Consider the following 26,568-nt stretch of genomic DNA (forward strand, 5'->3'; position numbering starts at 1 on the left):
GCCCAAATGGCGCCCCTCTCCTCCTCCGAGTCTCAGTTTTTCCTCCTCCCTCCCACCCTCGAACCCCAACCGCATCGCTCGCCGCGCCGCCACTCCTAAACCCCGGCCCAGAGGCAAACCCCGTTCATCCCTCTCGCGCCAGCAACGCCGCCTCCCGGCTCCCGCGCCGGCACGAGGGGCAGCAGCAGCGCGCACGCGTGCGAGAGGGAGGTGAGATGGGAGGCGGGCGGAAGCGCGGGCGCACGCAGCGCCGCCACTTCAAGCAGGGCCGCGAGAACGTCTGGAAGCACAACCCCCAGCGCCCTCCCGCTGCCGAAGGAGGCGAGGGGCGCGAGGGGAATCCCTCGTGGCAGCCCTTCGCCACCGAGAACCCGGCCTTCGAGGAGTACTACAAGGTACTGCCCCTTCGTTCGGATCATGCTCTGCTTCCTATTATGGTTTTATGATTTGGTGCGTTTCTAGATCTTGATGGCAGTCTGATGGTGGTGGCATACCTCAGGGCGTTGTCTATGTGCTTGATTTTGTTGGGGATTCATGGCTCGCTTTTCATGTAGCTATGATTTGTCGATGTGTTCATTTAAGTTATTGGTTTGTTAGTCTAGTCGCTGCTATATGAGTCTACTGCAATTTGTAATGTTAAGCTCTACTCTTTTTTTTTTGCGGGTAAAGCTCTACTCTTACCATATGCTACTAGTCAGGTTCCTTAGCTTGTTGTGATTTCTTATATGTTTTTAGCTTTTCAGTTGGATGTAGAATTTCATAGAAACTTTGGATTGAGATCAAAGGTAACCCTGTTGAATTTGGTGCATATATTTGTCTTGCAGGAGCAGCAAATTATTCCTGAGGAAGAGTGGGATGACTTCATGAGTATGCTCCGGAAGCCATTACCTTCCACTTTTAGGATTAATGCGAGGTAATGCTTCTATCTGAAGTATGAAAGTGGATGCAAAAGTTCTGCTTGATTGCTTGATTAGTTTTTGGACTAAGCTGAAGGGCAAAGCAGTCTGCTTATGAACCAATATCAGATATCATACTCTTCGTTAGTTCTGCATGGAAGTGTGTGCATTGTGTATGGTACTTTTCTGTGACTATATGTATTGACAATAGCTTGCACTTCTGCTTGAAATCACCAATTCAACAATTTCTAGTGGTTCTGGTTTATTTGGTTCTATGTTCAGGATGTAAAAATAATCTATATGCTGCTAACATACCGCCTTAATGCCTTATCCTCATCACCTGTTGATATAGAGGCCACAAGATGTCATGTCCTCTTTAAGAAATTTTTAGTGTTGCTAAGCACGTACTATTTGTTGAGTAAAGCTTCCTTACTCTAAGTGGAACCAAATCCACCCTATCTTATTTCGTTAAAATTAAGTTGATGCTGTATATTCTGTTTGCAAGCATATCGGGCCATTGTTGGTCTTAATTCAGTCATATAGACAAAACTGCTTTGTTTAATGGACTTTGGACTTAAGCACCATGTTTTTTTAGATCCTTTCCCTTTTTCTTTTTATAAAGGATTACACTATCTGTATCCTGTTCAGTGTGCTGTTTACATCCTATGGTTCATCAGCTATTTTGTTGTGCACATTGTTCATTGTTCAACTTTGTAACATTTTTATCTTACAAAAACTTAAACAACCGTCCATATGGTTGGACAGAGTAATTGTACAAAAATACTATGGTAGTTTTAATGGGTTTTTCTTCTATTTTTTATGATTTGCAAGATCACAGAGTAATTAATTTGTTTATTTAGGGGTTTTATTACTCTATTTTGGTAAGCTCAAGTTTTCGTTGCCTTTTCAGCTGTCAGTTTTTTCAAGATATCTGCTCACAATTGGAAAACGACTTCAGAAAATCATTAGAGACTGAGGTTGCTTTTTAAAACTCATTCATAAGTCTAGGAGTTCGTGCTCTTGGGACTATTTATTTTGTAATCCTTTTTTGTCATGCACAGGTAAGTGATGAACATGAAGAAGATGCTATTCGGCCTTTGCCTTGGTACCCTGGTAATCTTGCATGGCATTTGAACTTTTCTCGAATGCAACTGAGGAGAAACCAAGCACTTGAGAGGTAAAGGATAACAGATGCTGCATGATGTTTATTTTGAGATAATCTTCTCAAGTGGTAGAATGTAGCAGTCACTTAGAACTTTTTATGTTTTCATGTTGAAGTTTCTTGTAAGAGTTTGAGGTGCTAACTGAAAAAAAGTACACTATAGAATTTTTTATGATGCCTTGGATTTGCAGATCTATTAGCGGTGTATTCACGTGCAAGTAAATAAAGACATCATATGAACCAATGAAATGGGTTCTTTCTTTTCTTTATTTTGAATTTTTAAAAAATAAATTTGTTGAAACCATTGCTGCACCTAACAGTTTGCTGTCATTGCAACATTGAAAGCATGTAGCCCCATTTTAATACTCTTATTCCAGTGAGATAACTGTTAATTCAACATTGTTTTTTTCTTCTCGCGCTCCAGTTTTCATGAATTCTTGAAGCGAGAGAATGAAGTTGGCAACATAACTAGGCAAGAGGCTGTCAGTATGGTGCGTTACTGATTTTTATTTCAGAGATGCGCTACATTATGTATGATGCTTTACATATCTTGGGTCAATTTCAATGGTATGTGTTGTTGCAGGTCCCGCCATTGTTTCTGAATGTGCAACCTGATCATCATATTCTTGACAGTATGTTGTCTATCATCCTTATTTATTGATTCGCATATTGTGCAGTATAATTAACAGCTGGTGTCTTATGTTTGGCTAATGGCTATGTTTTCCAGTTTATAAGGTTTGCAGCCTAGATATTCGGCCAACTAGTTTGTCCATTTAAGTTACTGTTTTTCCCCCTATACATGAATAAACAGGTTAAAAAATAGAAAGAAAAGAGAAGTATGCTACAACTTGTGTTTGTAGACTAGCCAATTCTCTTATTTAAGCTGAGCCTTTTCTGTTAGCCTTTAGCTTGCTTACTTTTTGGGAGTTTGACATTAAATCAAGGGCAAACAGCTTCCACTTGGTGATAGTATTCAACTCTTATTTTGAGACCATCGACTTCTCTAACCGCAGTTTCATGGATTTTTTTTTATCTTATGCAGTGTGTGCTGCTCCAGGATCTAAAACTTTCCAGTTACTTGAGATGATTCACCAGTCAACGAAACCTGGACTGCTTCCAAATGCCCTGGTGTGTTTCAATATCTATCACATGTGTAACTGATGTACTTGTACTTTTTTTTTTGCTTCTATTGATTTTTAGAAAGGAAGATATTGATTATGCCATCAGTTTCTTACCGGATGCTTCCCCCATGTAATCAGGTGGTAGCTAATGATGTTGATGTGCAAAGATGCAATCTTCTTATTCATCAGACAAAGAGAATGTGCACAGCCAACCTGATTGTGACAAATCACGAAGCACAAAACTTTCCTGGTTGTAATCTTGCAAAGTTCTGTTCAGAAACGTGTATGGATGAGGCCAAGCTGCAGAGATTGGAGTTTGACCGCGTGCTTTGTGATGTTCCTTGTAGCGGTGATGGGACTGTCCGTAAGGCTCCTGATATGTGGAGGAAGTGGTGAATACTGACTCCTTATTCTGTTCTCTACTGTGTTTACTTAGTCTCTTATCTACTGGATTGATTCTTCAGGAATGCTGGTATGGGGAATGGACTTCATCGTCTGCAAGTAGAAATTGCAATGCGTGGTAAGGTTTAGGAGCGTTTCATGATTCATTGAACTCCCAAGCTGTTTCATTATGTTAGAATTTTCTTTTGTCAAATGCTTTTAACAGTCTGAAGTCACCTTTGCAGTGCTGATATGTTGATCTACTTGCACAAGTGAACTGTTGTTGTGTTCTTTGATTGTGAATTAGGTCCTTGTAGTAGTGGATCTCCATTAAATATTTCTTGAATTTGATTGCAGTTGTCAACTGGATAGCTTATTCCTTCGGAACCTGCAAATTTCTTGTATATTTATTTCATATACGTAGGGTATGTAATTTGGATCTTTTTCATAATTATATTTAGAAACTGACATTAAATTATACTTGTCTTTTTCCAACTATGATGGGTAAATGATATGTTATTTGTACTGTAAGGATTTGTTACTCATGATATTAGGTTTTTATATTTGATTGTTTGTTGCTTGTTCAGGTATGGGTTTGCTTAAAGTGGGCGGGAGGATGGTTTATTCAACATGCTCAATGAACCCTGTTGAAAATGAAGCTGTTGTTGCTGAGGTATTTTTTATGCTTGATTTAAACTTTATCCTTTATTGAATAATGTTTAATTTGGTCAAATCTCCTATTGTTTTTGTTACGGTTTACTATTATCTTGAAAAATAGTGTTCAGGGCATAGCAATTTTGTTCCTGAGCAATGCTTAGAGATTTGACCAACATGCTCCTTTATATATTTATATATTGCTTTTGTAATTTGCTCACGACGAATAGTTTATCTCATTCTCTCTTTTTGTACGTCGTTGTAACATCAACAATGCTCTGCATAATTCAATAGATTCTACGGAGATGTGGGGATTCTGTTGAACTTCTTGATGTTTCTAATGAGCTACCTGAATTAGCCCGTCGTCCTGGACTTAACACCTGGAAGGTTAGTATACATGTTACTAAAACCATTCGTATTTTCTTGTTCATATACTCTGTTTTGCCCATTGAGTGTCTAGTTTCATGATTAGTTGCGATTTCCTGTGAGCCTAGAGTTTGCTATCCTTTCTGGAAGCAGAAGCATTCAGAAAACCTTAGATAACGACACCGAACCTCTTTGAGAAAAATATGCTGCTTTTCTAATATTCTATTGGAAAGTAATTCTTTTTATTGTAACACTTCTGAAGAACTATTTAGTGTAGCAACGTGTGTTTCAGCTTGACTGTTTACATTTATCTAGTATTTGTTTGCATTCTGGACTTTCCGTTAGTGTCCACAATTCAGTCACAATTCTATCTTCTGAGGTCTCCATAAAATTTGATAATTCAAGGTAGTATTGCAGGTACGGGATAGAGGTTCTTGGTTTGGTGTTCATGAAGATATTCCTCGCTATAGGAAGAGTGTGGTATCACCAAGCATGTTTCCCTCTGGTAAAGGCAGCAAAGATGTTGAGGTCAACACAGATGTAATTGATGCAGACATGAAGGATTCAACTGACATGGTAGAGGGAGAACAAGAAACAAATACAGCAATCAATAAGAGCAATGATGATGATGATCAGAAAACTGAAGAGAAAGCCGAAGTTGATTGTGAGTCTGGTGAAGCTCCAACTAGATATAAAAAGTTAAATTCTACTTCCACCCGTACAGAACATTCGGATTACCCGCTGCATCGCTGCATGAGGATTGTTCCTCATGACCAGAACAGCGGGGCATTTTTCATTGCAGTGCTTCATAAACTCTCTCCTCTGAACGGTAATATTCTTCCACATCATTATGCATATTTTGTTGTTTATTGCATCAAATCTCATATACATGAGAGTTAGTCTTCCTAGTCTGAAGTATGGTATATTGCACCGTTTCAGAGAGCCATGTGGTAGATGGGGTAAAAAGCGAGCAGAATATCTCAAAAGACAAGACCGGGAAACTTGAGAAGGATTTAGGATCAGATAAGGTATCATCTGAAGAAAATATAGTGCACCAGCAAGTGGTTGATGATACAAATGTTCTCGATGGAGAACAAAACAGAGACATGGGTAGCAAAAGTTCCAAAGATAAGACCTCTGAGGATACTAAGGTGATTGGTAATGAGGCAGAAAAAGGTCAAGCAGGAACAAGAGATAGGAGGAGGCAGCAGAACCAAGGCAGGTGGAGAGGGGTTGACCCTGTGATATTTTTTAAAGATGAAGTGACAGTCAAAAGCATAGTATCTTTCTATGGTATCAAGGATTCGTTTCCACTTGATGGTCATCTTGTGACTAGGAATCCTGATACTAGTCATGTTAAGAGAATATACTACGTGTCAAAATCTGTTCAAGATGTTTTGGAGCTCAACATAAAAGTTGGCGAGCGGCTTAAGATCACCTCACTTGGCCTAAAGATATTTGTAGGTGTCCAATTAATCTATGTTCTTTATCAACTTAATCTATTAGCAGAAGCTAACATATTCTGATCTTAACATGGTGATTCTATTCTATTATTGCACCATTTCAGGAAAGACAGTCATCCAAGGATGGTTCACCATGCACATTTAGGTTGTCATCGGAGGGATTGCCGCTCCTGCTTCCATACATCACAAAACAGATTCTATATGCATCAGCAATTGATTTCCAGCATCTTTTACAGTACAGGACAATTAAGTTTCCTGATTTTGTTGATGCAAAATTTGGTGAGGAAGCTTCAGCTTTACTTCCAGGTTGCTGTGTCGTAGTATTACGTGAAGGTAAGATCAATTCTTCTTGGTGGTTGAAAAGAGCTCAAAAACTTGATGCAAACTAAACATCTGAGGATGACTAAACATCTTCCTTGAAATTTCAGGGCATCAGGATATAGGATCCATAGCCACAGATCCCTCTGCCATCGCCATTGTTTGCTGGAAGGGAAAGACCAATTTGTGTGTCATGGTATCTCCACTGGACGGGAAGGAGTTGCTTGAGAGGATTTCATTACGTTTTGGGCTCAAAATCCCCAAATTGGATGAAGAGAAACCGAACCCGAAGATTACTGGATCAGATGAGCAGCCTGATGGTGCCACTGAGACGGATGATCAAGAATGTTTACCCGAAAGCAAAGCATCCGACATGGAAATTCCAGATGCTGGGGAGGCTGAGTAGCTTTTGTTTGGATGCAGCAGTATCCTCCTAGTTGTCTACTGTTGTTAGTCTTCTTTCTTGCATTTACACCCATTCTTCATGTACGGATTATACTGCTAAAGGAGAGGTGATCGCCACACAGGAACGACAACACATTGCACGAGATTCAAAAAACATGGTAATCGTGCCCCTCAGTGCGAATCGCTTGTAACTTGTTGATTTTCTTCTTTGAGCGGATGTATTGCACCGATTTTGAATTGTTACCCTGAACACAGAATCTAGCCAGTGAGATTTGAAACAGAATATTATGAGACATTTTGTGTGTAGGACTGTGGGTTAGCACTGAATGAGATCTGAGAAATGGAATTGAAAATTTCCATGCTGGCTACGCCGTTGTCTGCTTCTGGAGGTGTTGTTGAGCACCAATCACTGAACGACCAAGACCGTCGTGCCTTATCCAGCCGGTCTGAGCTTATTGGCGCCCATTATCTCCGTTGTCAACAGAGAAACACGCGCTTAGAAATCTCTTGTATGGTAAACAGGCAGGTTGCAGATGAATTGATCAAATGGTTGGACCTGTGATTCTAGTGCAGGTGGACCTAGTAGACTCCCAAGTCAGCCATCTAGTCTGACCAGAGCACACGGAGGTGGTTAGTTTGGTTCAGGGCTTTCCACCACAGACGCAGCTTGGTCGCCAATTGTGGCACCGACCCAGGCGAATCAGCACGGTTCCCCGCTCCCGGTAACGCAAGAAACCAGCGCCCATACGCTCAGGTCGTCGCGGGTTGAAGGGAGCGACGGAGAAGAAATTGACGGCATGGAGCAAGCGACGCAGACCGGGAAGGAAGATGTCCTCCGTGGACGACCGTAATGACCGCCGTCTCTCGTCTGACTCTTGTTTTAGCATTTGGAAATCGGGAAATGGTAAGATGGATTATCTTTAATTTTTTTTACCACCATACTAATCACATGCTCGGTGGATCATTTAAGCAAATTGGATAGGATTATGGTTAGATCCTATACAATTCGTACGGTCGACCCTTTGGTTCGTCTGCAACTTGACATGAACTTGCGGATCATGGGGCCCTGACCTGCAGTTTCGGGGAAGTTCGCGAGATGCAGCAAACACAGAAGGTCACGCAGAGTTAGGCCTCAGTAGGTTTTCGCGTTGATGTTGCAGGTTACACGTCGGCCTGCTGGACTGTGCGCTGCGGAAAATTCGCCGTCCTGACGTCGAACAGACAGGCTTCATAAGCTTGTTTGGTACGCACCTCACTGTTCTGGTTGGCAGCAACAACAGTTAGTTTCAACAAGCCGTTCAACGAATGTGATTGCTATTACTTTCTAGCACTTCTGTTTTGTTTGCTCTGCTCAGGAAACATAGACGTTCGGTACCATCAAGTTTATCATATGAATGCCACCATAATACTCGCATACTAGACAGACCTTAAGACAAAGTGTCGTTTCCGGGAAAAAAACATTAAAGTCGTCGATCGACGATCGACGTGACCAATATAATTTGCAAAATTTGCGTGCATGTCGCGTGCGGTGACACTCAGGGTTGATTACTGATTATTTAGTGGTGCTACTAGATCTTTAGTTTGAAAATGTTGAGCAGAGATGACCTCTTTTTTTTTTTAATGATGCTGAGATTGTTTAGCATTCTGATCGGATAGGACAGTGACGAACTCATGTTTGAAACTGTTGCCGGAGACGCTAGATAGAGCACTTCGAAATGATGAAGCCTTCCAACACATAAGTGTGTTGTGAAAGAGGGAAACGAACTAGTAGTTCGGCCGAAATGTGAACGTGATGTGCCAATGTCAAGACGATGTAGGTAATATAAGAATCGAATTTGACCACGCGACCTCATTTGTTGTTAATCCAGATAGGTAAATCTCTATGGTTAACCATTACTATACACGCTATGTCGTCTATGAAAGCCGTAAAAACTGGTCCGGTCCTCTAAACTGTATGGCCACTGCACACGTAGAATCACGTTAACCGTCTATTAAATGACAAAGATTACTACTAGTATTGAACCAAGATGAGTGCATTTGTTTGAAACTGAGTCCTGTAAGATTGTCCTATATATGGAATTATGGACTATACTTGAAGTCAATGGCCGTATAGACATAGTTTCTTCCAACTCGCACTTAAGTATGAAACTTTGCATCAGCGAACAAAGTAGCATTTGCATGTATACATGCATGTGTATACATACTCCTCCCGTTCAAAAATACTCCCTCCGTCCTACAAAGACCGTTCGTTTAGTCTTCAAACTTGTCCCACAAAGAGTGTCCATATAACTTTGAGACAATCCAACAAAAATCCTCATAATACCTTCTGGCCCAGTTAACAAAACGATCATTTACTCCCACCATCGATACCCAAGCCACACTCACTAAATAAGGAAGGCTAATAGATCCGACAATTACTGCAAACGTACATGTATAATTAATTCTACTCGGTACTCCATCCGATTAAGAAGAGTTATTAGGGGTAATTTGGACTTTTAGCATTGCTACTATCTTGTCTAAAATTTTCTAAATGAACAGTCTTTGTGGGATGGAGGAAGTATAAGCATTTCTAGCTCTATCCTAAGTCAAACAACCTTCAGCACAACATTATGGTGTCAAATCTGTATTATTGGATCCATTATGAAATACATTTTCATACCGTCCTTCTTTGATGTGTTACATGTTGAATCTCTTCTATAATAAATTTGGTCAAGTTTAATACAACTTTACTTAAGATAAAAATAGAAATACTTACATTCTTATTAGGACAAAGGGAATACAATGTTCAACTTAAAAATTCTGATTTTATAATGGTATATGTAGCCTTGGATGGTATATTCTGCTAAAGTACCTTGCAAATTCTAGTATAAAGAAGTTAAATTGACTTTTATATCATGGTATAACTAAATTACGCACTTGACTTAGAATGTTTTTCATGAAAAAATGACCGGCGCACATATGCAAACTTTTTATATTATATAAATTAATGTGAAAATATTATTTTTTAAAATCACTAGCAAATCGACTTCATAAACTATAAAAAGTCATTACAAAACACTCTCAATTCTCAATTTTTTATATTTGCATCAAAGTAAGAATTGAGAGTAACAAGAAATTAAAATAAAAATCTAGCAAAAATTAAAATAGATAAATAAAAAAGGAAATTATAGGAAATGTTACTGTTCTTCTCTATTTTTTAGTTGAGCTAAAACTCAATGCAACATATCATAGGCTACATCTGATATTCTTTTGCTGATGGTGGGGTTTATTTAAAGCAGATATATCTCCATGTGGGAGTAAAACAGAAAACTAACATAAGTCAATTTGAACTCCATGTGGTAGTTTTTTTATGAATATTACCAAACAATTTATATTACCTGCCCATGTGGATATTCCAGAGCTACTAATTCGTTCATCATAAAGATTAGGTCCAAACTAGTTTCTCTATTAATTCACTGGTCTATTGATCCAAGTTTAATCGGAATTAGGTCCAAACTAGTTTCTCTATTAATTCATCGTAGTGTTTACAAGTCCCAGAACTACTGAACTGAGATTCAGTGTGTGAAAGCGGACAGGTTAGAATGTAGATGCCGCAAAGTTATTAATCACATGTTACGTGAGTGCAGAGAAGCCTGGCCATGTGTTTTTCATCATCCTGAATGAACACAGTAAATTCTCAGTCGTAGTCATCGAAGCGTATCGCATTACTCCTACTGGATAATTAATGACTTCACATGCATGACAGCTTAGTTAGTACTGCATTATTGATTGCTTAGAGAATGTTGGGGATGCATAAGTTTCACATTCTTTCTTGTTGCTACCATAGCACGTACAGTACTGCAGCTTGTCGCCATCACTGTATTCTTTTCTTTCCTGATATTGGTTATATGAATACATTCTGAAAATTAAATTACCGTGGAATATTTACAGAAACAACAATAAAATTCAAAGGAACTCATTTGGTCAGAAAGACAATACTGCACATCAGTGCTCAAGCGTTAGACAAAATCCAAGTTCCCACAACTACTAGTTAAAATTAATCCATTTACATGCATATGTACGTATTGAAGAGGAGGACGTAGACACTGCTACGATATAATCGATTTACTGCCTTCTGAAAGATTAGGAAGTAAATAAATATGAACTTTCATCCATGCGGGTGTTTGGATCCATGGACTAATTTTTAGTTCGGGTCACATTGAATGTTTGATACCAATTAGAAGGACTAAACGTGAACTAATTATAAAACTAATTGTATAAGCCGTGACTAATTCACGAGAGAAATCTATTAAACCTAATTAATCTATGATTAGCACACATTTACTGTAGCATCACATGATCAAATCATGGGTTAATAGATTAGCCTTCATTTATGCAATTGGTTTTATAATTAACCTATATTTAATACTCCTAATTAGTATCTAAACATTCGATATGACTGGGACTAAACTTTAATCCCTGTCTCCAAACGGGACCTTAGTATCGAGTGCATTTTGAAATATTAGTACCGGATCCTAAATTGGAACATGTATATATATGTAGTCCACAATCCATATGTCATCCTGAATAAAGATGACGACTGACAACACAGACTATAGATAATTTGCACAGACCCGCCCGCTGACAAGCGAGAAATTTCGAACTAAATATTCTACGGAGAATTCTTCCGAATGCCTCCAAATTTGGTCAAGTCTATTCGAGCTAGACGCGTCTCCTCCATTGTTTGCTTGCTGCAGAGATTTCTACCAGTGTGATTCACACGCATGTTAAGAAAGAATAGCGTACTGCAGCAGAACGTTAAGAAGTCAGTCAAATGTTTGGCGCCATTATGAGACATTAGCTAACTAACTAATCGCCCTGCTTGTACGTAAATGGACATACCTATACGCGTGTAGTACGTAGTCACATGTCACGTCATCCTTCTTTTTTCTTTCTGCTGCGATTAATTTCATGTGCATGAATAATGCGTCGGAAACATAAGAAAATGGAAACGGGGAGGAGAATACTGAAAACACATACAAATGTCGACTTGCACGTGGATTGTTTTTGGTCCAACATTTTATGAAGACGAATATATTGTTTTTATAAAAAAATCATTTCCGTGCGCGCGCGCGCGACATATATAACGAAGGGAAATAACTATTCAATCAAACCGGCAGGATCGGAGACAGCTAGCTGTTCCCTAACAAAATTCTCAAGCACGTAAGCTAAATAGTAAGGTGGCTTGTATTAATAAAATCGAACAAAATTAGTTTTTCATCATCATTTAGGCTGGCGCTGAGCTTACCGCTTGCATAACCTATCGAAAAATATTGCCTGACAGATACGGGACATCGCACGTATCGATCGAGGATCCACAGTTCGGCCATCTTTTTCGTCTCAATCGCCTATTAAAATTTTTTTAGACCTCGCTAGGAATTTAGCAGTAGCTAATGAATATATAAGAGAAGCAAACAATAGCATGGTCAGCCAAGGTGGTTGTACATCTATCCACCTGCACGTGGGTTGATGCCTTGTTTGTCTCATTAATGCAGCTATTTTTAATTAGTGGTCGGTTATAGACCTGTCTCATCACCAGTCTGAAGATCTGGGCTTATGCTCATGGCGGTGAGTGTTGTGGGGTGTGCAATCATCTATTTTTTTTATCGTATTTCTTGAAAAAGAGAGTTTCAAATAAAAAAACAGCATACCCAGCAGCTAATTATCCACGAACGAGTGAACGACTATATAAGCAACAAACTTAACTTCGATCGAATTATGAGCATATGTGCTAATTAATAATTGAGTTCTTCCGACCAATATCAATGGGCCTGTTCGCTTCAGCTTAAGCCGGCTGAAAAGCTGAAATGGCTGATTTGTTGTGAGAGGAAAACACTGTTTGGTGGCTGATAAGCCGGCTGAATAAGCTGAAGCGAACAGGCCGAATATATATATTAGAAATCGATCAATATTGTTGGTTCGATCATTACACCAAACGCACAAAATTATCACTGAACTTCGATTTCCAATTACACCAGGCACCATAGCTACGTGGACGTTTTATGCCCCAAGCTTGGATCTTTGCGTGTTGCGTCCTTTAATAATAATAATAATAATAATAATAATAATAATAATAATAATAATGAGCATGTGTTTGACGCGTGCGCAAAATATTAGACGTTTGGCAGCCGCATGACTACTTCACGCCCCTCTCATTCTTATCCTTTTGCAGGTTGCCAGACTTATCCCCTTCCTTTCCGCACTACTCATCCCGTTCACCTCTCTCTCCCGTGTCGCTCTCTCTCCGACGAATCCAACAAGCCAACAGCAACCGGCGGACTTGCTGGCTGGAGCAGGGCGAGTCGCAGCCGGGCAAGCGGCGGCGGGAGTGGGTCCAACGCGACCGGGCAAGCCGCAGCCATGGCGCCTCCCCCTGGCTGCCTTCCCTCAGCGTGCGGCGGTGCCTCCCCGCGGCACGGCAGCCCGCGGGACGCCTCCTCCCGATGTGCAGCGGCGCCTCTCCCCAGCCGTCTTCCCCCGGCATGTGGTGGCGCTCTCTGGACCGCGTCCAGTCACAGGCGAGCGACGCGGCCTCAGGCAGCTCTGGCCTCGGCGGTGTTGGTGACCAGCACAAACTGATTCGGCATGGGCGGTGGCCCTCCGGCGAGGGAGCGGTGGTCAAGATGGAGGTGGAGGTGCGACGAGAAGAGCATTTTGAAGATTTTTTAATCTGAAGATTAGCGATGGTCATGTTGCAATAGGTACTTCATGGTGTTGCAGTAGAGATTTTTGGATGTTGCAAGTGCTATAGATGTGCGCGGATATTGCAGATGAATGCATTTTGTGATGTTGCACGGTTGATTTTCTTAGATGTATCAATATTTCAATAGTTGGCTTTTGATGTTTCATCTATCGATTTTTCATGTTGCAATATTTTTTCCCGTACGAGCTCAACCCCAACCCAACATATGATGACTTGTTTGGAAATGTTGCATAAAACGTGTGTTCGATATTGAGGTGGGAATTTTCCGTACCGAATGTTATGTTTACATTGAGCTATTTTTCGCATCTTTTTCATGTTGCAATCATAGATTTTCGATGTTGCAGCTGTTTCGTTTTGATGTTGCAACGGAACGTCCGATAATTAGTGGTATTTTATTATGATGCTACTGTAGCCGTCAGAATTAAAACAGATGGTGATGTATACGTCCGACGGAAGTTATTCGCACGTGACGTTTGGGCGCTAGCAAGCCACTGATAATTATAATAATAATTCGGCCAGCTAACAAATTCCATTCCTCAACTGCGCGCCCGCGCCGAAAATGAGTCGAGGATATAATATTCTTCATGGCACGCGAGAAGAGACCGGTCGAGTCCGGACAGTACAATGGTCGTATTCACACAGATTATATCAACTCCCGCCCGATCGCCGCCATATTCCTTGAACGCGCGCGACCGATCGCTCGAGATGATCGATGTCAAGACTACTCTGTTCGTGCCAGACTGCCGGTCATCATTATCCTTACTATAATCATCTGTAAAAATCCAAAATAATTAAAAACACTTCACTCATAGTTAAAACCCCTTACCCCTCACAGAAGATCCACTTGACAGGTGAAGAGGGGTAGCAAAGTTTTGGTAAAGGGTGAAAACAACGCTTTCTAAAATAATTTTGCCTTTTTGCTGCTTCTTTTTTCACCGTGAAAGAATTTTACCCGCCTGCGCACCCGCCTTGTCCCGCCCGTCAATATTGTGCCCAGATCACCGTGCCCCTACACTTGCCATGTTTGGCGCGTACCGCATACCTGTTCGTCCGCCCGTTAATTATGTGTCAAAATTTTCGGTCCATGATTTTTCCTCCGCGTGAGATATCCACCCATGCACGTTAATCATGGTGATTAGAAAGGACGCTTATTCACGTTGGACCTTTCCTCCGTGTCCATCCATCCAATCCAATGGTGATTTAGAAAAGGAAGCTTATCTTAATCACCGTGATGTTTTCCTTTTGATTCAAATCGCGTCACGTTGTTTCCTTTACCTCCTGCTTGAGTCACGCATTAGTTTCTTCTGCTTGTATCACATCATGTAGGATGTCTCCTTTTGAGTTATCATTGCCGTGTGCCTTGAAGCCGTATTCGATGCTAAGGGGCCGTCGCTGCTGCATGCCTGCAAAACGTAGACCTCCACATCCGGCTTGTCGATCTTACCCTAGTGCCCACAGGTGCCTCCAAGTCCACCTTGCTGAGCAGGTCGACATCGCAGCTGTAAACTGAAGGCAAAGTCAGATCCTCCATGCTATCCTCTTAATATCCTTCTACGGCCATCGCCCTGCCAACCTTCTACGGAGTCCGTGGTTTCTACGGTGAGCTCACCTCGTGTGTACGAGGCGGCATGGATGAAAAAGATCGGCACCGAATACTCTTATTAGCATGCACATGCTTAGTTTGACGCCCAGGTAACGTTTTGCGTCTCCTCATTGGTTAATGCCACAAATGATTAGTGTAATAGCCACGGGTAGATTGATAAGGTCTAATCCCTCTCATCTCGCAGGAGTATTTTTTAGCTATTCATAACTGATGGATAATCATTGTCCACTTGGTGATGTGACAAACACAATTGACCTCGGATCTAGACGTGGTTGTAAGAGGTCAAGAAGAGAGTTTGGCCAGCCTCATTTGGCAGTAGAAGACACAGATGTTGGCGCAGAGCATGGTATATATCTTTTCTTTTCATCTCAGATTACTTTTGGTTTTTGCCTGCTCATCATTTCAGTTTCAAACTTGCAGTTCATGAAGAAAATGAAAATGTTGATCCGGTAGAGCTTAAAAGGCAAAAGAGAAGAGATAAATATGCTGGTTTGCCAGAGGAAGAAAAGGAGAAGATGCGTGCAAAGGTCAGGGAAGGTTACTATCTTTGGAAGGCTGAAAGCAAAACAATCAAGCCACCACAACACTTAGAAGGCACACCATTATCCTTAAACACCACGTCATTTTGTGACAGAACAACCAAAATTGGATCAGGTACATGTAATGGACCTCAGTTTCCACCACCATGTTTGTCTCGTAGAGGTATTATTTTTTTAAATATGATATTTCAAATAGCTTTCAAATGCTACAGACATGATATTTTGACATTATTTGTATGCACAAAATTACTTAAAGAGCTTGGCCAAGATGATTCTGGCAACAAATGGCTACATAAAAATCATACTTATAGAAGGGTTAATATGTCAGGATCTGGACATGTGTTCGATCAAGATCTACATTTGTCATTATCATTACAAGGTTATAATATCTAAGATGCCTTTATTTGTTGTGCTCTCTTTGTTTTGTTTATTTCACCAATTATATATACGGCTTCAACTAATTTTCAATCCAGTAGATGTTCAAGAGATGACAACTCCTGAGGAACATAAGAGGCTTAGAGAAAAGGAGCGATATGCTAAAATGTCTTCCACAGCAAAATAAGATAAAATTTTAAAAAAAGATGAGGCTCGATTACAGAAGAAAACAAGAACACAAGGTGCATTTCTTTAATAATTTGATAATTCTAGGGCTAGATCGCATCAGCAGCACCATAGCTGAGTGCATCAACCTCTCCGAGATGGCGCTACACCTAACAAGGTCGGCGCAGGGTCCTTCCCACCCCCCTTTGGTCTGAGGATCTCGGCTGCCGTGTTTTCCACGAAACTCGCGCAATCTCTTCAAGATCCAATCGGTGGATCAGGTCCTTGGAAGGGCCGTCAAAGAAGTCATCCAGCCAGGCACCTATCGACTCCAATGGGCGAACGGCTCAGGCGTCCCCAATCCGTGGAACATCAAACACCTGTGGCGCTTCTATCCTTAGGATTTAAAAGCTATGTTTTTGTTTTTCCCTTCTTATTGAATGAATAAAACCTCCGAGGTTCTTTGCATACCTACCTCCCTCCTTCTTGTTCCCTTGCTCAAGCTGTTCCTAACGCTCGGGGGGCTGTCCAACCTGTTCGACAGACCACTCGCTTTCAAGCTCGTGGGCTTCCCCCAGGCGCCGACCTCTGGGTCTTTCGTCCTTCTCCTCCCCCTCTCAAGGCAATACGACTAACACGTGTGGTTGGCGTCCTAGCTCATGAAACTTAGACAACCTTGTGTTCACCCCTTCTACAAGCTCGAGATCCACTCTCAGCAGAATGCTGGTCAGGCAAGGCTGGACGCTTAGCGGCTACAGGCCTCAGCTACACGACTGTCCCGTCGTATACACCAAGGGAGGGGTGGAGCCCTTTATTTCCAGATACGTTTAAACAATTAGATCACTTGTCTCATCATACAATTTGATACACCACAAGTTTTATTTTACAGGTCCAGCTCCTTAACGATGTTTTCCGCTACGCCACCCTCTGACTCAGCCACGAATCAAGCTAAGTCATATATTCAATTAAATATTTTTATGGCTTCCGTATATCTCCGTACGCCTCGGATTTTTCTCCATATCTCCGTGACTTCCGCCGACCGCCTCGGCTCCTCTATGTCTTTGTGACTTTCGCCGACCATCTTGGTCACACCCCGACTGCTTATACAGCTTGGTCCGTTCACTACATGAGCAGTAGGGGGCTATACCCCACGGGTGCCCAGCTCATGCTGGTACTTTTCCGCACAGTTCTGACTGCTTTACGGCTTGTCTGTCTTCTCTTATCGGTTGCTAAAGTACTTGAGTAGCACACGCCTTAATTCGTGAAACATTGACTCATCTTGCGTATCTCCTATATGCGAGCATCGGGTCAACCCTAGCGCTATAGCCTAAGATAAGCCGTCATCTCCGTGAGCAGTGGTCAGCAGGGCTAGGTGCTTAAACGTAACAGGCTAACTACTCGGGGAAATTCCACGACCTACAAGAGCAAGACGTGCAAGAATTTACTTCTATAGCGAATTAAACTTCCCAGTTGTTCAATTATTAAATGATCTACACTATGCTACATATTGTTTGTATCTCAAAAACTACTCGGCGTGCCTCCCATCGTCCGGCCGACCTTTTTGGCCTGGGGTGGGAGGTGACTTGGCGTACTTTTGTGGCTCGTCCAACTCCCAGGCTCGGGGGCTGGGCGCCGCAGACGACTCGGCGTGCCTCCCGTCGCCCAGCTGACCTCTTTGGCTCGGGGCAGGAGGTGACTCGACGTGCTTCCGCGACTCGTCCGGCTCCGAGGCTTAGGGGGTTGGGCGCCGCAGACGACTTGGCGTGCCTCCCGTCGTCCGGCCGACCTTTTTGGCCTGAGGCGAGAGGCAACTTGGCGTACTCCTGTGGCTCATCTGACTCCCAGCCTTGGGGGCTAAGCACCGCAAACAACTCGGCGTGCCTTCCGTCGCTCGACCAACCTCTTTGGCTCGAGGCGGGAGGTGATACGACGTGCTTCGGTGACTCGTCTAGCTCCTAGGCTCGGGGGCTGGGTACCACAGACGACTCGGCATGCCTCCCGTCCCCCGGCGGACCTCTCTGGCTCGGGGCGGGATGCAACACAGCGGGCCTCCGTGGCTCCGCCAGTCCTTGTACTTGGGGCTGGGCGCCTATCTCAAGTCAGCGTGCCTCCGTGGCTCCGCTAGTCCTCGTACTTGGGGGCTGGGAGCCTATTTCAGGTCGGCGTGCCTCCGTGGCTCTGCCAGTCCTCGTACTCAGGGGCTAGGCGCCTATCTCAGGTCGGCGGGTCGGCGTGCCTCCGTGGCTTCGCTTATCCTTATGCTCGGGCACTAGGACCTGCTTCTGGGATCGATTTTCTCTTCTTTTTTTTAACCATTGGACCGATAATACTAATGGATGCAATGCTCAGGGGCTACTCCATATGGAGTGCGTCTTCCGACGACATCTATATCCTTCGCTTCGACTTACTGGATGCCTGCCATTCATCAACTCAGCACTCGACTTCGCTCTACGCATATGGCTCTGCGTTCGCAAGGATTTTTTTTAGCACTGCGCACTCTCTCCGTCACTATGACGCCAACACAGCTTTAGCTGACTACATTCCAAGCTTCGCTGCGATGACCTCAGATTTTTATTCGCCTACACATCTCTCGGGGGCTTGAGGGATATGGGTACCCCATGGGTCCCCACCGATCAGGATACTGGCCGGTCCTAGCAAGTGGGCCCGCCCAACTAGAACTTGCGGGCGAGGGACATGAAAATACTTGAAATACTTGGAGTACAAGTCAAGGAGGCCGGGCGATTCAAATCAGCCTGGATATTGCGGGATACTTGTTGTAATCCAACTCAGATTGCTTGCCATGTAGCAACTGGCTAGATTAGATTCAAACCAACTTGTAACCATATGTCATCAGCCTATATAAGGTGGCCAAGGGCGCCTCCCGAGGGCAATCCGAACCTATCGTACGTTAACTGTCCGCGGACAATACCAGCAATACAATCCAGCAAAATACATGGCATATGGTTTTACTCTCCGGAGGCCCGAACCTGTCTAAACTCTCGTGCTCTCGTGATTACTTTCGAGTTCTTGGTTTTGCCATCCTCCCTGCCTACATATCAACCACTTGGGTAACCCTCTGGTGGACTGCCGGACTACTAAATCTGACAACTAGCATTTTAACTTTCCTTATTTGACATTTTAGTTTTACACTAGTCGGATTCCTGTAACTTTGACCAAATTTATATAAAAATGCATCAACTTTCAACATCAAATTAGTTTTATTAATCAAACATAAAGTATGTCACGACAATGCATTCATATGATATAACTGTTGTTAATATATATAATAATGTTTTATATTTATACGACAATGCATTTATATAATAATATTTTATATATAATGTTTTGCAACGTGCTGTAAGTTGCTGAACATTGTCGTATAATTGCATTTATACGACAATGTTTTATATTTTAAGACGAGGGCGTACATATATAATAATACACCAGATCCCGAGAACTTCAGCGGGTACCTACGTGGACACCTTCCCAGCTGAAAAGGAAGTCGAAAACCACACGGTACAAGTTGGCTCTACGGCGCTCTTGACCCACTCCCCTCCTCAAGAACCATGCCAAGATCAACTTGAAATATTGGCCACCAATAAACTAATCGCACTCCCGACACTTCACCTGTGAGCGCGCGCTCGGTCCCTCGCCTATTTAACCAGCCCAGCTCGCCAACGCCACGCCACCCTTCATAACACACCACAGCAAGGCAGGCAAGCAACAAGCGCAACACGAGCTAGCTCCTCGTTCCCACTGCTGTTCCAGCCTTGGCCAGCTCAAGCTAGCTTGCCTGATCACGTCGGTCAAGCTAGCTAGTTAGCGTTCCGACATGGCGTCCGAGCAGCAGCAGCAGCGCGTCCCCGCCGTGCCGAGGTGGACGCCGAGCCCGCCGCGGCGGCTGGACCGGGGCGGCGACGCGCACGACGACGACGCCGCGGACTCCGATGTCGGCGCGTCCTCCATGCGCAGCACCGACGGGTTTCCCTTCGGCAGCGGGCGCTCCTTCGCGCCGCCGCCGTTCCCGCTGCCGCAGCCGTCGCTGGAGATCACCAGCGCGTCGGGGAACGGGAACGGGGTCGCCAGCGGCGGCCCCGTCGCCCGCGAGAAGTCGCTGCGCCGGACGGACGAAGGCGTGGTGATATCCTGGGAGGACCTCTGGGTGTCGGCGAGCGGCGGCGGCAAGGGCGGCGGCCGCTTGCCCATCCTCTGCGGCCTCAACGGGTACGCGCGCCCAGGCGAGGTGCTCGCCATCATGGGCCCGTCCGGCTGCGGCAAGTCCACGCTTCTAGATGCCTTGGCAGGTACGAACAACGAACGTGTGGATTGCATACACACCCACGTGAATCTTGCGAGGTTTCGTGACAAATCAAGCAAAAGATTTTGTTCTTATGCATCGTATAGCAAATTAGTGGCACACGATCGATCTGTTCTTTGGGGCCTGACACCATTTACATTCTTCTTTTTTTTTGTTTACAGGTAGGCTAGGTTCTAACATGAGCCAGAAGGGAGACATCTTGATCAATGGCCGGAGACAGAAGCTATCCTATGGCACATCGGTAAGTGCATGACATCCCACGTGGTGTCATATCACATCTCGTTTTCTTTGAGCTCGATCATACAGCATGGGCATGGATCATTCATGAGTGAGCGTGTACGCAGGCGTACGTGACGCAGGATGACGTGCTGATGACGACGCTGACGGTGCGCGAGGCGGTGCACTACTCGGCTCAGCTGCAGCTGCCGAGCGCCATGTCCGCGTCCGCCAAGCGGGAGCGCGCGGAGGAGACGTTGCGCGAGATGGGCCTGGAGGGCGCGGCGGACACGCGCATCGGCGGGTGGATGCACAAGGGCATCAGTGGCGGGCAGCGGCGGCGCGTGAGCATCTGCATGGAGATCCTCACCCGCCCCGCGCTGCTGTTCCTGGACGAGCCCACCAGCGGCCTCGACAGCGCCGCCTCCTACCACGTCGTGGGCCGCATCGCGCGCCTCGCCCGCCGCGAGGGCATGACCGTCGTCGCCGCCGTGCACCAGCCCAGCACCGAGGTCTACGGCCTCTTCGCCGGACTCTGCCTCCTCGCCTACGGCAGGACCGTCTTCTTCGGCCCCGCCGCCGACACCAACCAGGTACGCTGCGCTGCATATTAGCCACGTAACGTATGCGTGCATTAATCAACCTGCAGATCCGTGCAGCTGTTAGTTCGTTATCAATTGTTGTTGACTTGTTGATGCTGCTAGCTAGGAGAATTGGATCCCATTGGCGTCGTCCAATGCACCCGCTTTGAAATAAAACAAAAAGGGTTAGTGTGGATGGACATGCATGGCCAGAGCTGGTCTGTCGATTCACACTTGCAAGTTTGAACTCGGTAGGAACGAACTCGGCCGGCTAGTTGGAAGGAAATCTCTGTACCGTACAATTGCACATGTAGTAGTAGAAAATATAAACTGAACCAGGGGGAACATCCGATCCGTTTCGGTACGAACAAATTAAATTAAATTAAATTAAATTAAATCCATGGCCCTTCCTTCATCTAGCACGGGTCAAATTTATTGCGCTCAGACAGTGACCCACCTGGCCTGGTTACATGCGTGTGAACTCTGCCGTTGAACTATGTCAATGCCAATAGCAGGACAGAGTGGCAGATCATATCCTAATCACTGCAACTGTGCCACTTGTTTATGTCTGATTTGATATCCATGGACCATGCATGTTTCTGCATATCAAGTTGTTTGTTAAAAATCAGAGAAGGCACAATCTGTATTGCAGATAACCCTGCATATATAGATAGATAGTGATTACAATTTACAAGTGGTCTATAAAACTTGGTAATACTGCATTAGGTGAACAACTATGCAAGTCAAGTCCGGATACAACAAAAGTATTGGTGTCATTGAAGACGAATAAACTAGGAGGGATCATTAGGTCATCTCTTTGAATAGCATTCTCATGGACAAGTTTTCAAGTCAAATCCTCGTCAGACCAGTAGTTTTCATCTAGGGGAGCGAAGAAATTAGGAAGAAAAACACACGTCTTCCCTAACTAGAATCTGAAATAGAACCGAGGAAAACGACATGATCGATCAGTAGTCAATAATTGAATACACATTGTTTTCAAACATCAAATAACTGAATATTTGTAGTTGTTCAATATGGTATGGACCAATCATGTCATGCTGGCGCCAGCTGCCGTACTGTTCCTTTTTCATGTTGGTGGGACCCACGTGAAAAGATTTTGAAAAAATTTTGTAGTTTATTTCAATAAAAAAAATTTCGAAAACTTATTCGAAGAAGTTTTCTCGAAAGCTTATTTTGAATGGGTTCTCGAAAACTTGTGCAAAGAAATTCTAGCTTGTGAAAAAAGTTAGGAGGGGTGACCATCGCGCAACGGAAAGCCTCCTGGTGTGTGCACCAATTAAGACTCCCAAAAGGCCATACATTTGAAACTTCAGACTTGCTTTGTTGTTAATTTTAAACGACTTGCGGCAGAAAATTCATACTGGTAGAATAGTATGATTCAAAACATAGCTGCCACTTTCAGCTCAAAAGTGCTCAACCTGCTTCATTTTTTGCAGTTTTTTGCTCTGAGCGGATTCCCCTGTCCATCCCTGATGAACCCTTCTGACCACTTCCTGAGGACCATCAACAAGGACTTTGACAAGGTGAGCACATCACACGACTTGAAGAGACATTTGCACAATCCTGCAAGCTTTTCCTTAATACTTATCCAGCATCTGAAAAGCTGCTCCTTGCATACTCACTTCCCCACGCATGTACACTCTGTTCATCAGGACATCGAAGAAGGCCTGGACGGCGAGAAGATGACCACTGCTCAGGCAATCGACACGCTGGTGAACTCGTACAAATCCTCCGCATACATGGAAAAAGTGACTCGGCAGATCGCCGAAATACGCGAAATTGTAAGCCATACATTACATACTGCTTTACATTCCTAATGGACATATGCACGATCGAAAGTGCAGAAATTACCACATTTGTTTCCTGCACCTTTTACACCCCAAGGTTACAAATTGTGTACGGCCTTTACGCAGGGAGGGGCAGTGGTGAAGAAGGAATGGCAGCCAAGCTTCGTGACGCAATCCTTGGTGCTCACCAAGAGGTCCTTCGTGAACATGTACAGGGACCTGGGATACTACTGGTTGCGCTTCGCCATTTACATCATGCTGTGCATCTGCGTCGGCACCATCTTCTACGACGTCGGAAATAGCTACGGCTCAATTCAGGTAAGCAGATACAGTATTCAACATCTCACCATCTCTGTTTAATGTACTTATTATGTAGAGTGCTCATCTGAATATTAACTCGATGGATCTTCAGGCTCGTGGCTCCATGCTCAACTTCGTGGCCGCTTTCCTGACCTTCATGGCCATCGGGGGCTTCCCGTCTTTCGTGGAGGACATGAAGATCTTCGGACGTGAGAGGCTGAACGGGCACTACGGCGTGGCCTCGTTCGCAATCGCCAACACGGTGTCGGCGGCGCCGTACCTGGCGCTCATCTCCGTCGTCCCGGGCGCCATGGCCTACTACATGGTCAGCCTCCAGAGCAGCTTCGGCCACTTCGCCTACTTCGCCCTGGTGCTCTTCGCGGCGATGATGGTCGTGGAGGGGCTCATGATGATCGTGGCCAGCACCGTCCCGGACTTCCTCATGGGCATCATCACCGGCGCCGGCATCCAGGGCGTCATGATGCTCAACGGCGGCTTCTTCCGCCTCCCCAACGACCTGCCCAAGCCCTTCTGGCGCTACCCCATGTACTACGTCGCCTTCCACAAGTACGCCAACCAGGGGTTCTACAAGAACGAGTTCCTGGGCCTCACGTTCCCCAGCAACCAGGCCGCCGCCGGCGCCGGCGCCACCATCTCCGGCCGCGAGATCCTGAGAGACTACTGGCAGGTGGAGATGGGGTACAGCAAGTGGGTCGACCTCGCCATCCTCTGCGGGATGGTCGTGCTCTACAGGCTGCTATTCTTGGCCATCGTGAAGCTCGCTGAGAACGTGAAGCCCATGATAAAGGGGTTTCGGTTCAGTAAGGCCGCGCCGTCCGTGCACGTAGCCGAGAAAGGCTCCAGCAGTCCGTGATCCATGCGGAAGCCCATGTCGTCACACACCAACAGTCGGTGTATGATATGCGTAGCTAGTGTAGTATAGTTGGGTGGTTATGCATGCAGGTGCAGAGTGTTGTGCAATCTTGTCATCTTCTAGACAAGGGGGGAGACATTGCTAGGCTTGCGTGATAGAGTTCAGTGCTCTGTTTATTTCCAGCAAGTTGGAATGGGCTTATGAAGTTACTGGGAGTCCATTTCCTGTTTTGTAGCATTAAAGTGTGTACTGTGTATATGATGATTTAGTAGTAGTACTACTTTTCTTTTGTTGTATTTGCGTATATTTCTTTCCAATTTCCCATGTTTAAAACCCTGGTGATTCGAATCATATGATAATTCTACCCGATTCAGCATGCCGCCACGGGGATTTTACAGCTCGAGTGAAGAATCCCGAGGAATTGGCAGCACACCAATTCGATCAAGGATCAGATGAGTAGAATTGTAGGGAAATTGGGGAGGGATAGAGGAAAAGAGAGGAATGAAGACATAGGGTTTAGGGAGGGGATCGATTCCGCAAAGCTAATCTTACCCTCGCTCATTGTTTTCTTTTCTTTTTTTTAAACATTAGCAGGAGCACTGCCATATCATTTAAGTAGAAGAGAGCAGGCAGTTCATTACATAAGTTTTATTACATAAATACGGATAAACTCTCGAACTCGATAAAAGGAATTAAAAGCTAACATGCTTAAAATTAAGTTATACTCGGCGCGCCACAAGCTTGTCTTCTCAAGTCCATCTCATGCTTGATGAAAACCACCACCTGCACTGATGAAGTCTGCATTCCTTCAAACACTCTTCGATTCCTTTCCTTCCATATGTTCCATGCCGTGTACATCATCACTGCAGCTTTCAAACGTCCAGTGTTTCTTGGTAGTGCCATCAGCTCATCTGTCCACCACTTGCTCACTTCGATGTCACCTGCAGGCAACCTTTACCAAACCTTCTGTCCACTCCCTCATGCGTTCCCAGACTTCCTTCGCAAATGGACACTGTAAGCATAGATGTGTTGCTGACTCCGGTGCTTGGTTGCATATATAGCTGACAGATGGGATCACACTGCCAGTTTCTAGCGAACAATTTGTTAGCTGTTGAAATCTTGCTCTGTACGAGAAGCCATGCGAAGAACCTGTGCTTGCCCTCAGCTTGCGCTTGCCAGATTGAGTCCCCATGGAAGGTGCTGTATGAGCCATTGAACTGAATTTTGTATGCAGATTTTGCTGTGTATTCTCCATTCGCCGTCCACCGCCATGCCATATGATCAGGCGTGTCTTTTAGGCTTACTTGCTGCACCATGTCCCATAACATCACAAATTCAGCCATTTCACTCACTTCTGTTATCCTCCTTAGGCCCCTTGTCCATCCCTGGTTTTCCAGTTCCTCTCGCACGGTGTCGTGTTTCCTCCATACCAACTTGTACAGCTCGTTGTTTTCCAAACCAACGATCAACGCGGACCAGCTGCTGTTTGCACCCGTGACCCGTTCACGCTCGCTTCAGTTTCTTTCTCTTTCTTACTTTTTCTCTCCCTTTCATGGCTCCTGCCCCTCGGCGATGCGAGGATGGGCTTCTCCGGTGAAACAATTTTTTTTCTTTAGCTTGTCTTTTTGAAAAATATTTGCCAAAACAGTTTCTCATGTATTTCTAAAATGGACGAAAGTGATCAAATATCTGTAATAACCTATCTTTCGTTTCTTTTTTCCTTCTTTTTTTATTATCCCTATTTATTTTCTTCAATTCTTTTTCCATTTCCTTCTTTTTTTTCTTATTCTTTATTTACTGGGTAAACCTTATCCCCACCCCACCGTACCTCCTCTTTTAATTTTTTACTAGGCATGCGGCGTGCCTTATCTTCTCTTTTTTTTTCTAGTGTGCCTTCGGCCTGCTCCGCAGATAGTTTCTCCGGCTAAAAAACATTGTTTCTGCTATTGTGTGTGAGAGAAAAATATTATTCCATGGTTGAAAAGTAGAGCTGATTCTGGATGATAAGCTCAACCGAACAGGCCAAAGAATAGAGTTTTTCTCTCACACACAGCTTTCCCGGGCTGGCGTTGCGTGCATGCGTAGTAGCCCCTCCATCTCGAGAATAGAGATTTTTATGACAGTGCAAGGGCACATACGTCTTTTACTTTTTGGATGGAGGTGAAGGTCGGATGAACCATTTTTTGCTTCTTCAACTTAGTAGAAAAAAGATGCTGGCTTCTTGGGGCTTTTCAGAAGAAGCCGTTTTGAGGGAGAGCCTTTGGCAGGGCTTCACAACAAG

At 44.3% G+C, this 26,568-nt stretch overlaps 2 protein-coding genes across 3 annotated transcripts; both read left to right on the forward strand.

Moving 5' to 3' along the window:
• The first annotated feature begins 31 nt into the window (after window positions 1-31).
• LOC101758722 (tRNA (cytosine(34)-C(5))-methyltransferase) lies at window positions 32-7,123 on the forward strand. Of its 2 annotated transcripts, none has more exons than XM_022824497.1 (15): window positions 32-395; window positions 825-913; window positions 1,807-1,873; window positions 1,958-2,073; window positions 2,483-2,549; window positions 2,642-2,690; window positions 3,101-3,186; window positions 3,318-3,571; window positions 3,644-3,699; window positions 4,148-4,233; window positions 4,509-4,601; window positions 4,986-5,409; window positions 5,520-6,040; window positions 6,148-6,376; window positions 6,472-7,123. In XM_022824497.1, the coding sequence occupies exons 1-15, from the start codon at window positions 216-218 to the stop codon at window positions 6,765-6,767; spliced, it is 2,613 nt and encodes an 870-aa protein (XP_022680232.1). In that variant the 5' UTR covers window positions 32-215; the 3' UTR covers window positions 6,768-7,123. The 2 variants fall into 2 exon arrangements, with proteins under 2 accessions (XP_022680232.1, XP_004957092.1); XM_004957035.3 differs by having other exon boundaries at window positions 4,998-5,409.
• A 12,769-nt stretch (window positions 7,124-19,892) lies between these two features.
• On the forward strand, window positions 19,893-24,593 carry LOC101759127 (ABC transporter G family member 11). Its single transcript, XM_004957036.2, has 7 exons — window positions 19,893-20,494; window positions 20,670-20,749; window positions 20,853-21,317; window positions 22,763-22,849; window positions 22,979-23,107; window positions 23,240-23,431; window positions 23,526-24,593. The coding sequence occupies exons 1-7, from the start codon at window positions 20,023-20,025 to the stop codon at window positions 24,285-24,287; spliced, it is 2,187 nt and encodes a 728-aa protein (XP_004957093.1). The 5' UTR covers window positions 19,893-20,022; the 3' UTR covers window positions 24,288-24,593.
• The last annotated feature ends 1,975 nt before the right edge of the window (window positions 24,594-26,568 follow it).

The sequence above is a fragment of the Setaria italica genome, chromosome II (genome assembly GCF_000263155.2).
Source record: "Setaria italica strain Yugu1 chromosome II, Setaria_italica_v2.0, whole genome shotgun sequence".
Classification (NCBI taxonomy): Eukaryota; Viridiplantae; Streptophyta; class Magnoliopsida; order Poales; family Poaceae; genus Setaria; species Setaria italica.